Here is a 13,873-nt window from a genome sequence, read left to right on the forward strand (position 1 = left end):
CATTACAGACAGAATACACACATTACAGGCAGAATGCACACATTACAGGCAGAATACACACATTACAAACAGAATACACACATTGCAGACAGAATACACACATTGCAAACAGAATACACACATTACAGACAGAATACACACATTACAGACAGAATACACACATTACAGGCAGAATACACACATTGCAGACAGAATACACACATTACAAACAGAATACACACATTACAGACAGAATACACACATTACAGACAGAATACACACATTACAGGCAGAATACACACATTGCAGACAGAATACACACATTACAAACAGAATACACACATTACAGGCAGAATACACACATTACAAACAGAACACACATTACAGACAGAATACACACATTGCAGACAGAATACACACATTACAAACAGAATACACACATTACAGACAGAATACACACATTACAGACAGAATACACACATTGCAGACAGAATACACACATTGCAGACAGAATACACACATTACAGACAGAATACACACATTACAGACAGAATACACACATTACAGGCAGAAAACTCAATTTAGGCCAAAAAAATGGCAGTATATTTGTTAGAAGACATTTTGCAGAAAATAAAATAATAATAATAATAATAATAATAATAATAATAATAATAATAATAATAATAATAATAATAATAATCCCGTGGGCCCACCACCTGCAGGAGGAACCATAAGGGGTCGGTGCATTGTGGATTGGGTGGCAGTCGAAGGGGCCTCGGCAACCCAATCCCCGGATACGTAATCTGGCTCTTGTCCAACCGGGAGGAGGCCCAGGGGAAGACCTAGGACACGCTGGAGGGACTATGTCTCTCGGCTGCCCTGGGAACGCCTGGGTATTCCCCCAGAAGAGCTGGAGGAAGTGTCTGGGGAGAGGGAAGTCTGGGCATCCCTGCTTAGTCTGCTGCCCCCGCGACCCGGCCCCGGATAAAGCGGTAGAAGATGGATGGATGGATGGATAATAATAATAATAATAATAATAATAATAATAATAATAATAATGTATTCTCAGTATTTATTCACCGATATTTTGCATACTCTTCATCTTGACCTTATTTATGGGCATTACCTCCTATGTTTTCTAAATACACTGACCTAATTTCCCCTTATTTCCCATTACCTTTTCCCCATATGCCCATTTATGGATTTTCCTCCCCTTAGTTCTCAGGGCATAGGTCTGTGAACCAATGTCTTTTTCATTCTACATAACAAGTTATCGCTATGAGCTAAGGTCTGAGAACCATGGTCTTCTTCATTCTCCATAACAATTTCTGAGCTAAGGTCTGGGAACCATGGTCTTTTCCATTCTACATAACAAGTTTGTATTTGTTATTACAAATGTGCTCAGACTGACTAGGCCTGACAGCCCCGACTCTGGTTACTTTTGCTAAGTTTATGATTACAATAAATATCTTTGGCCTACAACATTGCCTACATACGTCTTATCACAGCAATTGTAATATTTTGCAAGGCCTAATACTTTACATTGGTTATAGTATTGTAAGGAATAATACTTTAATTATTTCTACTAAGATCTTTTACAACACCGTACATCATATTTCAGGGTACAATGCCATGGTCCTCTAGATTCATAGCAATCCGGACTTATAAAGTTTAACCATGGATTCCAATCACAGTATTCTTGCCATATTTTTGGTGAATCTTTGTCTTTTATTTCCATTCAATACACTTTGTCCAGATCTATGATTTCTTCTTCTTGGCTTACTACCAATTATTATTGGGCTAACATTTCAGGGAGTGTTATCCATACTCCTGTTTGTCCACAATTTATTTTAGCTCATAATTTGCATATCACATCTCTTCTGGGAAGATTGGCTGGAGTGTCGGAGGAATATAATAAAGGTGCTCGCACTATTATTCCTTCTTTAGTGATCCAATGAGGCTCATAAACGGTAGAGTCTGAGTTTTCCCTGAGAAGCCCACTGTCTTTATTGCTCTACATGTGAGGGATAAGCTTTGAGCCATTTTTGCCAATGCTTGTAAATGTGGCTCCTGTGTCAATCAGGAATGGGGCCTGTACTTCATTTCCAATTCCCACCATAATCGTTGGTTCTTGTGCAAGATGCATTGCACCAGCTCCCCCTCTGGCTTCTCTAGGCCTCCTCACATTCCCCCTGGAGCTGGCCCTATTGGGCTCCCTCCTGGTGGACCTGGGGCTTGACCTTGGATTCCTGGGCCCATCCAGCTCCTTATGTTATCGTAGGCGCTTGCTGTGTTCCTGGCTTCATTCCTTGTTGAAGGAAAATCTAATAGGTTTGTTGTGGATGGTTTATTAAGTTTTTGTTTGTGTATGCAAGTGTAATGTAAATACTCAACTGTACCTGTTCCAATTTTATGGTAACAGTTTTGAATCTTATCGACCTAGATGCTTCATATCTTTCTGTTCTATATTGGTAGGACTGTAACATGAGTTTGAGATAATATAAAGCTAAATACAATACAATGATGAAAGGTTGCAGGGTATTTTTCTTGTCTTCATCATCTCCCCCTCCTATTTTGCTGGTGATACCAACTTCATGGCAAACAGCTGATCACAGTTTCGACCTGTATTTGATACTTATGAAGTAATTTATACTGACGTACGTGACATCACTTATGATGTAATTATACTGACATACCTGTCCCTTAGTGACACTTGTTTTCGGATTGCATAGGAATCCCTCCCGCTCTCCCACTAAAGGATGTGTCTTAGTTTGCACGAAAACTATCAGAGTTGGTCTTACCTTAAACACAGGTGTCCTTCGAAGTCCCTCGGTCTTCTAACAAAGGATCCTCTTCAAGTTCTTCTACCTAATCTATTGTTTGAATCTTTAAATGAAGGAGTCAGACTTAGACCTTTTTGTCTTTTCAGGGTCCTCACAATGGGAGGCTTTGTTTTTATTAAAAGTAGTGTAATACAGATAAATGTGTGTATTTTTTTTGTAAAATAAAAATAAAAGAAAATTACAAAAAAAATCTCCTTCAAATAATCAGACAGTATTAGAATAAGTAAAAATAATTAAAATGAAAATATTATAACAAACCAAGAAACACTCTCCAAGTGTAAGCTTGCGTTTGTTCTCTGATGCACACAGAGTATAACATGCACTGAGGCTGTCTACACTAGAATGCATACACAATGTAATTCAAGACAAGTTTTTATACATTTTCAAGCCTTTCACTAATACGGCATTCATATTGACTTTAAAACAAACATTCCTTTCCATTCCTCTTTCCCCAAAGTCAGTAACCTTGTGGTCAGTGACCGGTTGTATACTTTAAGGTATTCAAACAGCACAACCTTGCAATATCATCTTACTAACTAAGTCCTTCCCCTACACGCGTTGTGGTTTCACTTTATGGGTTACTGTCAGCAGTATCCCATGAGCACTGAGGGTTGACTTTTTTAAGAGAGCCTTCATATAACGTACTCAGCACATCTTATCTTTTAACACATAAACAATTTTATTGCATACATATTTTGAAAACAAAGAAAGAAAAATAAAGTAAAGAAAATTTAATCACTTTAAAATTCTTGATCTTGATGCATTCTTCATTTCTGTCTCGGTACAGAGTCTGATTCTTTTTCATCCATTGATTTCTTCATTCCTCAAGCTTCATATTCTGTATTTTATTCAACAGTTGTTTTATTTCTTCTGCTACCTTTTCTATTCTCTTCCTTTTTTCTTCTCTTTGTCTTTTTTTCCTATCTGTACATTTTCTGGTATTTGTAGCATTAATCTCACTTTTCTTTTGTATGGGAATATGAAAGCAGGGTTTTGAAGTTGGATAGCATTGATAAGGTTCCTCCAATGAGCATGAAGTTAACCATTCATTTCCTTCATCAACCATTCTACCTACCATTCTCACAACACTTATCATCTAGACCCACACAGTGTTAATACCATTACTGAGACACCAGCAGATCCCTCATATCCTCCAGCAGATCCCTCAGATCCTCCAGAGGATCCCTCGGATCCTTCATCAGATCCCTCAGATCCTGCAGCATATCCAACTCAATGTTCAAACAATATTTTGTGCAGTAATACTAGAATGAACACAGTTTCTTAGCAGCAGGTCCTTGAGAACATGTATAGAATTGTTTCTATTGGTCCGAATGCTTCGGTACCTTTTTCCAGATAGCAGGAGGGTGAAGAGTGTGTGTGAGTGGTGTGTGGGATCATCCACAATGCTGTTGGCTTTGCAGATTCAGCGTGTGGTGTAAGTGTCCATGATAGAGGGAAGAGAGACTCCAATTATCTTCTCGGCTGTCCTCACTATTCGTTGCAGGGTCTTGCGATCCGAGATGGTGCAGTTCCTAAACCAGGCAGTGATGCAGCTGCTCAGAATGCTCTCAAAGGTCCCTATGTAGAACATAATCAGGATGGGGAGAGGGAGATGTGCCTTTCTCAGACTTCGTAGGAAGTTGCTGGGCTTTCTTGGTGATGGAGCTACTTTGAGTGACCAGGCGAGGTTCTCCGCTAGATGATCACCAAGAAATTTGGTGCTATGGATGATCCGCCGATGTTCAGCAGAGAGTGGTCGTGCTGTTTTATCAACATTCAGAGAAAGGTTGTTGGCTTTACACCAGGCAGTTAGATGTTGCACCTCCTCCCTGTATACTGACTCGTAGTTCTTGCTGATGAGACCGACCACAGTCGTGTCATCGGCGAACTCGATGATATGGTTAGATCTGTGCTGCAGAGTCGTGAGTCAGCAAGGTGAACAGCAGTGGACTGATCACGCAGCCCTGAGGGGCGCTAGTGTTCAGTGTGGTGGTGCTGGAGATGCTGTTCCCGATCCGGACTGACTGAGGTCTCCCAGTCAGGAAGTCGTGGATCCAGTTGCAGAGGGAGGTGTTTAGTCCCAGCAGGCTCAGCTTAGAACGTAAATAGCACCATATTGAATCCAGATTGGCCACTGAGTGCTTTTGTTCTTTTATTATATGATATTATGATATCAATATTAATAATTAAACCTGTACAATACTAATGTTTCATTATATTAATGTGCTACACTTAAATAGGAAAACTATTAACTGCTTTTGTTGCAGAGATTCACGGATGAATGAACTTCAACAGCTCATGTTTACAGTGTGGCTCTTATATAGTGTCTTATATTTACATTTATATTTACATCATTTATCAGATGCTTTTAATCAGTTCAACTGACTGAAGTGCTTTACAGTCTTTATTAATAACACATGTTCCTGCTAGTCCAGTAGATCAGTGAACCATCTGAGAACCATCAGTCGAAGCACCCAGTTGGACTGGTACAGAACGAGAAGAAATGAAGATGAAAATGATTCCTTAAGAGCTTAACAAAGTGCTAGTTTAAGTTCTTTTTGAAGAAGCAGGTCTTTAGTGTTTGTTTAAACTCAGTTAGCTTTAGCAGCTTAGATGTCATTTATGGCAGATGGTAAATGGTCAGGGCAAGCTAGGATTTTCAGCATGTTTTTTTTTTTCAGGTTTCACATAATGAAAGGAACCTCAGCCTTTATTGTTTAATGTTCTGTCTAATTAAATTATTTAATATTCCCAGGTTACACAGATGCTTTTGTAAAAGTGTACAATTGATTTAATTGAATGAAAACCAATCTAAAACAATCAAAACCAAATACAGAAACAACAAACAAACAAACAAAACATATGTAAAGTTATGTGTAAAATTGCTCAATAAAAGTGAAAGAAGTCAGATATACACAGAGTTAAACAAGAGGAAGCAGAAATATGACACATATTTTACTATTAACAGAAACATCAACCTCCATGAGTAATAAATGTATTGAATCCAGATTTTCTAAACATCTTGAGACAGGGAAATTAAATCAGTGTGTAAAATACAGTCCATTATCAAAAGGGATTTATATATAAATAAACTTATACATATTCTGAATGTTCCAGGTGTCGTATATATTTTTGACAAAATTGTACTTTTTAAAAACTATATTAAAATATAAGATGGCTTTCTTTTTACCTGTTGTACTGTTGTCAGAACTGCTGTGATAAACATGAATCAACACTTTTTGAACAATCAGATTTGAGAAATAAATAGTATTCGAATGCCGTGGTGAACTAGGGGTGGCACGGTACATGAAAAAATACCCGAACCGCTCGGTTCGCTTGTCTCGGTTCGGTTCGTGTGTGCGTTGCACGGTTCGACGCATGCACAATGTAGCCCCCTATATTACCAATATAAATGAATTGAATTGAATAAATGTAGATTAAATTCTTACCTCTTTAATCAGCCATACACTTAATACATCCCATAATATTGTGCTCTAATACATCTGACCAAATGCACATTATCATCTAGTGCTTGCTAATATTATGAACATCAGCTACGCTAATTCCTCTCCACTGCTTCTCTCTTTCTACCCATTCTGAGGCATCCAGAGATTGTAGATTTCAGACCTTCACTGAGATGAGACCAACCCTGTGAGAATCCTGAGACATCTAGAGATGTTCCAGCTCCAGTTGGACTCTGCTTCATGATATATTAAGACATTCTAAGAGTAGATGCCAACTCCATGTGGTCTTGAGGACAACAACCTCCTCATTAATACACAATTGTGAGACTGTATATTTATAATCACACCCTCCAGTGCCACCCAAATGAGGAAGAGGTTCACTTTACAGTCTAGTTCCTCTCAATATTTCTTCATCTTCTTTCTATGGTGCTTTTCCTCACCACAGCCTCAGTCACCTCAGGCTTGTTCATTAAAAAATATAACACATTTAACTATAAGTCTAACATTAATCTTAAAGTTTTGTATTATATTAATCTTTGTATAATATTGTTCTGAGACAATGACATTGCTAAAAGTGCTATACAAATAAAATTGAACTGAACTGAATAAAGTGGTATGATGTATAATATGTAATATAAAGGGCTGCTAAAAAGAACAAATAACTCAGAATGATTAGCATTCAGATGAATGCTAACTAGCTATTTACAGTAGCATAAACACAGGAGTTGCTCTTGCTCTTGTAGATGGCTGTTGGAGCTGCACCATAAGAGCTGGTCTCAAAACTCACTGCTGCATACATGGGACTTTCACCTGATTTCACCACTGATGGTGAAGTAGCACTGACTGCTGAGGGTAACTGAGCTGTGGAGTAGAAGTCCTGATCAGGAGAATCTGATGGGTTTTGTGCTGTAGAATAAACAGTTGTCGGTAATTCAGTGTTGCAGTAAATGGTTTCAGAACCGTCAGGGAGGTTTGTGGATAACTGAGCAGTGCAGTAAATTGTGTTAGAAAGAGATCTGCTGTCTTTAACCTCCTCGTAGTCACAGACTGGTGCTGGAAGCTGAGCACAAGGAGGAAAAGAAACAATTATATTCAATTTAGGTACAAAAAAATTGAGAAAATAAAACATGCATTTCTGTAGAAAAAAAAAAAAAAGCTCTTAAAACCAGCTTAAACAGATTAAAGTCTTAAATATGGTCTAAAATTTGTATATATTTCACTTTAATTAATTTAAATTCCAGATGCTTTAAATCCACATCTTTATAATGTTTAATAATTTTGTTGTGGTTTTGTTAAAATCAGCTTTTAGAAAAACACAACTCACCACACGGTGGTTTGAGGAGCTTTTTAAGGATTGGGCTGATGGTGAGACTGAAAGTTGTAGAAAAATATAAGCAACCGTTTTAAAGATGACATTACGATATTTGAAAAAAAAATCATAAAAACAAATAATATAAATAAATAAATGAATACAGTTTGTAAAGGGTGCTTGTCTCTATGGACCTCATGCATGTACATTTCTCTCTCCTTGGAGGATTAATGTCTCTGGAGACTTGTTTAATTTACTCTTATTTATTAAGTTAATAAATGCCCTGATTAATAGTGTTAATGTGTCTCCAAATATGCATTTTAAAAATTAAAATGTTATTTTGAGAAAAGTAAAATTTTGCAATTCTGTGTAATAAAATAAAAATGTAAAACATTAAACATTATTATTATTATTATTATTATTATTATTATTATTATTATTATTATTATTATTATTATTATTATGTGGGGCATGGTGGCTTAGTGGTTAACACATTCACCTCACACCTACAGGGTTGGGGGTCCGATTCCCGCCTTGTGTGTGTGGAGTTTGCATGTTCTCCCAGTGACCCGAGGTAGTTCGCATAAGCGGTAGAAAATGAGTGAGAATGAGTGAGTAATATTATTATTATTATTATTATTATTATTATTATTATTATTATTATTATTATTATTATTATTATTATTATTATTATTATTGGACTCCTATTGGCTATTTATCCTATTGGCTCCTATTTATGGTGTTCACTATAAGATCTTCCTTTTATTTTGGGCATCTGGACAGTGAATGTGTAGTGACTGGTTTTTGAGTGTGGAGTTTCCTGATCCACCAAATTTGTCAGTATTATGAAAATCAGGTCTAAAAGCATTTAGTCACCTTTAAAAGTCATGTGATGTGTAGTTTCTACAGGAAGTGTATTGTGTGTGTGTGTGTGTGTGTGTGTGTGTGTGTGTGTGTGTGTGTGTGTGTGTGTGTGTGTGTGTGTGTGTTTGTGTGTGTGTTTGTATGTGTGTGTGTGTGTGTGTGTGTGTGTGTGTGTGTGTTTGTATGTGTGTGTGTGTGTGTGTGTGTGTGTGTGTGTGTGTGTGTGTGTGTGTGTGTGTGTGCATTTATATTACACACATAAGTGCCACCTCAGTGTTGTGCATAACATTCACTGTGTTCACCTTTCATGAGTTAATGTGTTAATAAAGTCAGAATTAAGTACATTAAGTAGTTGTGTGAATGGAATACAGTACCTTGGTTCTTCTTTTTCCACTGTATCAGTCCAGTAAATAAAAGGGCAATGAGAAGCAGCACGAGAACAACAGACACGGCAGTGATGACAGGTAAAGTTTGGAATCCTGGAAGAAAACAGAACAATTAAACTTTTAGGTTTGTGTCTATGGGAGTGTGTGTATATGTGTGTGAGTGCATGTGTGTATATGTGTGTGAGTGCATGTGTGTGTATGTGTGCATATATGTGTGTGTTTCTGTGTGAGTATGTGCGTGACTGTATGTGTGAGTGTGTGCATATACGTATATGTGTGTGTTTCTGTGTGTCTGTGTATGTGCGTGCGTGTGTGTGTGCATGGGTCTGTGTGAGTGAGTGAGTGAGTGAGTGTGTGTGTGTGTGTGTGTGTGTGTGTGTGTGTGGGTGAAAGTGTAACTGAAGCTGATGTGGTTGTTTTGTGGCCTTCAGACTGGATGTTTAACTTGATGTGGCTGAAACTGGAATATTTGGTCATATAGGAACTAAAGTCTGTATTCTTTCATGCTGATAAAATCTTTGGCTGAAAAAGTCCTTGTAAAAAACATGAGTTTACACACTTTTGGTGATTATAAACTGAACACAATCCTGAGTTTATGTAGTTAGAGTTGTGTGTTGCAGTAACATTCTAACACTCTACATGTTTTACTGTGATGTCGACTTAACACTGTAAAGTTGTGCTTTGTTTAGATTTACAGTAGGTTTTATTACCCTGGGGGTAAACACCCATACTAACACCGCTTCTACATTAGACTTGTGAAACCTTGTGAAACCTCGTGAAACGCTTCTAAATTAGACTTGTGAAACCTTCCTGTAGCTGGAGATAAAGTACGTAGGCAGGGCTTACCCCGGGCGTAGGCGGGGCTTTCATTTACATTTACAGCATTTAGCAGATCCCCTTATCCAAAGCTACTTCCATTTTTATCTCATTTTTTATACAAGGGTTAAGAAATCAGAAATTGAAGCATCCAGTTGGAAAATTGTTAGAAATTGTTATATTTATTGCTGATTAGAAAAATATTTACAGGACAGCATCAGGATTGAGCTTCAGATCAATGGTTTTGATCACGATAGCAAACAAACTATATTACAGAAAAAGTTTTGCAACAATGAAAACAATGCAGAAATGCAATTATGAAGTAAAATGTAATGAACAACATAACTTTCTTTTTTAACTTTTATTTTTTTTATGATCAGTGAGTCTTTTCATTATTTTATTTCCACACCAGGGGTGTGTGTGTGTGTGTGTGTGTGTGTGTGTGTGTGTGTGTGTGTGTGTGTGTGTGGAGCTTAATATTTAATTTGTTATATTTATAACACTAGCTTACTACCTTCATGTTTTTATGAAATACAGCAAACACGTGTGAGACACTCAGTGTCTGGTTACTGATTAGAGACAGCTGAAGGTTTAAAAAAGAAAAAAATCTCAGACAGACAGAGACGCAATGCGAGTCGCATTCTACCAAGCAAGCACCACATGTGAACGAACCCACGTTTACCAGACCTCTACTGGTTAGTAAGTACGTATTATTAATGTTACAACAACCCGAAGTAAAAAGCTGAAGAAACCCTAAACATTAACGGAAAAGCCCCGCGAACCCGAGTGACTGAGGGAGAGACAGAGAGCTGTTGTGTGTGACTGTGAGTGAGCAGAGCGAGACACAACAACACAACACGTGTATGTGTGTGGGGGAGGGGCGCTGTGACTAGCCTATCACAGAACGCTGACACAATCAGATACCCAATGATGATTTTCATTCAATCCGAGCACAGATATTGACTCGTATTACTCTTATAATACTCGTATTCGGCAGAAGTGCTTTTTCCGTACCGTATACTCGTTTCAGTATCTGGCTCATCTCTAATATCCAGCAAGTCTTTCTTTTTGTTATTTGTTTAACATTTCCCAAACAGAGAGCATGTCTGCAGTGCTACATCTCTGTGATCTGATTGGCTCTTGCCTCATGGCTCATTTTAACTGCATGTTGTGTAGATATGAGCTACAACCTAAAACATGGCATGTTTGATACACTGCATCAAAACCCCTTGTAGAGTTTGTTTAGAAGTCACCTGAAGACCTCGAGTCAGATGACAGTCTGAGTTCATTCATCTTAATGACGTGGACATTAATGACCTGGAAACATTCAACCACACGGGATCTACATATATCTTTAACTTCGTACTAAATCATATCATCAAGTTCTGCCTTATCAGCTGGACCATTAAATAAAAATGCTGACAAAAGAGCAGATGTTCTAAACCAACATGTTGGGTTGTTGCCAGAATAACTCAGTATTAAGACCTGTAACCTACCCAAACTGAGCACAAGACCACAGTGAGGCAAAGAACCACAGGGTTCTGTTCAAACAAACTAAACACTGCATGAGTAAAAACACCCTGGAGACTGAAACTGGAAATGTAGACTTCACATCTGTCCGACCCACTGTGCGATAAGTGCAAGGTGGGAATGTTACTGTGGCTGCAGCTTTAAGTTTCACAAACAGTTATGTAATCATTTCAACAGAAACCCTGAGAATACAACATTATTTTTATTTTATTTATTTTATTTTATTTTATTTTATTCAAAATGTCTTGTGAAAATATACTTCCATGAATGTTTTGGCCTAAATTGAGTTTTCTGTCTGTAATGTGTGTATTCTGTCTATAATGTGTGTATTCTGTCTGTAATGTGTGTGTTCTGTCTGTAATTTGTGTATTCTGTCTGTAATGTGTGTGTTCTGTCTGTAATTTGTGTATTCTGTCTGTAATGTGTGTATTCTGTATGTAATGTGTGTATTCTGTAACATGTTCATCATTAGAAGGTGCTGTGATGTTGATGGTTAAAAGAAATGAAAACATGGTAATGGATCTACTGTTACTTCCTGTCAGTTGTTAAAGCACAGGGCAGAGCAGCAGGTTTAAAATAACATGGTAGATATTCTACATACCCTGAGATGAGGAAGTGATGGGGGTTTTGTGGGTAGTATAAGTTAGTAACTTATCTGAAATAAAAAAGAGACAGATTTAATGATGTGAGAGAAATGTGAAGGAGAAGTCAGGTAAAAAAGTTTATACCTGTTACTGAATGTGTCGTGTCCCCATGGGTTGGAGTGAAGTGTGTGGTGTGTGAGACAGAACTGATGGTGGGATCAACTGGAAGAAAGGAAACAGACCATTTATCACTCTGAGTTTACACCCTTATTAAATCAGGTCTATTGTACAGAACATCACAAAAGTCTCCACAAGAGGAAATGAAGACTTTTAATACATTTAACTTCATTTACAAAACATTGCCATTTCACACAGATTCATCTCTCTACCATAATGAACGTGTGACATTTACACATCAGGCTTTCTTAAAGGGTGTGTTTGTGTGTACAGTATGTGTGTGTGTGAGTGTGTGAGTGAGTGTGTGTGTGAGAGAGAGTGTAAAAGTGAGTGTGAATGAATGTGAATGAGTGTGTGATGAAGTGACGAAGTGACGTGACCCATATTCAGAATATCATACCATATTCACATATGTGTGTATGTGAGAGAGAGTGTGAGTGTGTGTGTGTGTGTGTGTGTGTGTGTGTGTGTGTGTGTATGTGTGTGTCTGTGTGTGTCTGTGTATGTGTGCATGAGTGCATAACTGTGTGTGTGTGTGTGTGTGTGTGTGTGTGTGTGTGTGTGTGTGTGTGTGTGTGTGTGTCAGTGAGTGTGTGTGAGAGAGAAAGAGTGAGAGTGAGTGTGTGTGAATGAATCTGTGTGTGTGTGTGAGAGAGAGCGAGAGAGAGCGAGAGAGAGAGAGAGAGAGAGAGAGAGAGAGAGAGAGAGAGAGAGGGTGTGTGTATGTGTTTGTATTTATAAAGTGCATATGTACATGCAGATGTGTGAGTGTGTGTTTGTGGGTGTGTGTTTATATAGTGCATTAGTACACGCACATGTGTGAGCGTGTATGTGTGTGTGAACGTGTGTGTTCAGAGGGGTTGAGGGGTGCTCAGAGAATGTGCAGAACATCTTCAACATTTCCCTGAGCAACGCCATTGTTCCTACATGCCTCAAGACTTTAGTTCAGCATTCAACACAGTCATCCCTCAGCACCTGATTCGGAAGTTGAGCCTGCTGGGACTGAACACCTCCCTCTGCAACTGGATCCTAGACTCTCTGACTGGGAGACCTCAGTCAGTCCAGATCAGGAACATCATCTCCAGCACCACCACACTGGAGCTCCTCAGGGCTGAATGCTCAGTCCGCTGCTGTTCAGTCTGCTGACTCATGACTGTGCAGCAATGCACAGATCAAACCATATGATCAAGTTCGCCGATGACACGACCGTGGTGGGTCTCATCAGCAAGAACGACGAGTCAGCATATAGAGAGGAGGTGCAACAGCTAACTGTCTGGTGTAGAGCCAACAACCTTTCTCTGAATGTTGATAAAACTAAAGAGATGGTTGTGGACTTCAGGAGAGCACAGAGCGACCACTCTCCGCTGAACATCGACGAATCATCCGTAGAGATCGTCAAGAGCACCAAATTTCTTGGTGTTCATCTAGCCGGAGAACTTCACCTGGTCACTCAACACCAGCGCCATCACCAAGAAAGCACAGCAGCTTCTCTACTTCCTACGAAGGCTGAGAAAGGCACATCTCCCTCCCCCCATCTTGACCATGTTCTACAGAGGGACCATTGAGAGCACCCTGAGCAGCTGCATCACTGTCTGGTTTGGGAACTGTACGATCTCGGATCGCAAAACCCTACAGCGGATAGTGAGGACAGCTGAGAAGATCATTGGGTCTCTCTTCCCTCTATCATGGACACTTACACCACGCGCTGCATCCGCAAAGCCAGCATTGTGGATGACCCCACACACCCCTCACACACACTCTTCACCCCACACACCCCTCACACACACTCTTCACCCTCCTGCCGTCTGGAAAAAGGTACCGAAGCATTCGGCCCTCACGACCAGACAGTTTCTTCCCACAAGCCATCAGACTTCTCAATAACTGAACTGTACTATACTGAGCACAACATACACACACATCA

General features: G+C 38.9%; 2 protein-coding genes and 1 long non-coding RNA gene across 5 annotated transcripts in view; 2 read left to right on the forward strand and 1 right to left on the reverse strand.

The window, feature by feature from the left end:
- LOC113648542 overlaps positions 1-900 on the forward strand; it is a 30,778-nt gene extending 29,878 nt beyond the window's left edge. The window contains exon 4 of the long non-coding RNA XR_007138509.1: positions 702-900. This is a non-coding gene — a long non-coding RNA (uncharacterized LOC113648542). The remainder of the gene's footprint in view (positions 1-701) is intronic.
- The window catches only part of LOC113646534 (CMRF35-like molecule 3), a 254,033-nt gene that overhangs the window by 199,236 nt on the left and 40,924 nt on the right, over positions 1-13,873 (reverse strand). For both annotated transcript variants that reach the window (XM_047803591.1, XM_047803592.1), the window contains exons 4-7: positions 11,920-11,997; positions 11,793-11,846; positions 8,834-8,938; positions 7,611-7,657 (exon numbers count right to left, since the gene is read on the reverse strand). In XM_047803591.1, coding sequence (XP_047659547.1) covers positions 7,611-7,657; positions 8,834-8,938; positions 11,793-11,846; positions 11,920-11,997 — 284 coding nt within the window. The remainder of the gene's footprint in view (positions 1-7,610; positions 7,658-8,833; positions 8,939-11,792; positions 11,847-11,919; positions 11,998-13,873) is intronic.
- The window catches only part of LOC113661138 (CMRF35-like molecule 8), a 256,058-nt gene that overhangs the window by 147,393 nt on the left and 94,792 nt on the right, over positions 1-13,873 (forward strand). The gene's annotated exons all lie outside the window — the stretch shown is intronic.

This window comes from Tachysurus fulvidraco, chromosome 18, assembly GCF_022655615.1.
Source record: "Tachysurus fulvidraco isolate hzauxx_2018 chromosome 18, HZAU_PFXX_2.0, whole genome shotgun sequence".
Lineage (NCBI taxonomy): Eukaryota > Metazoa > Chordata > Actinopteri > Siluriformes > Bagridae > Tachysurus > Tachysurus fulvidraco.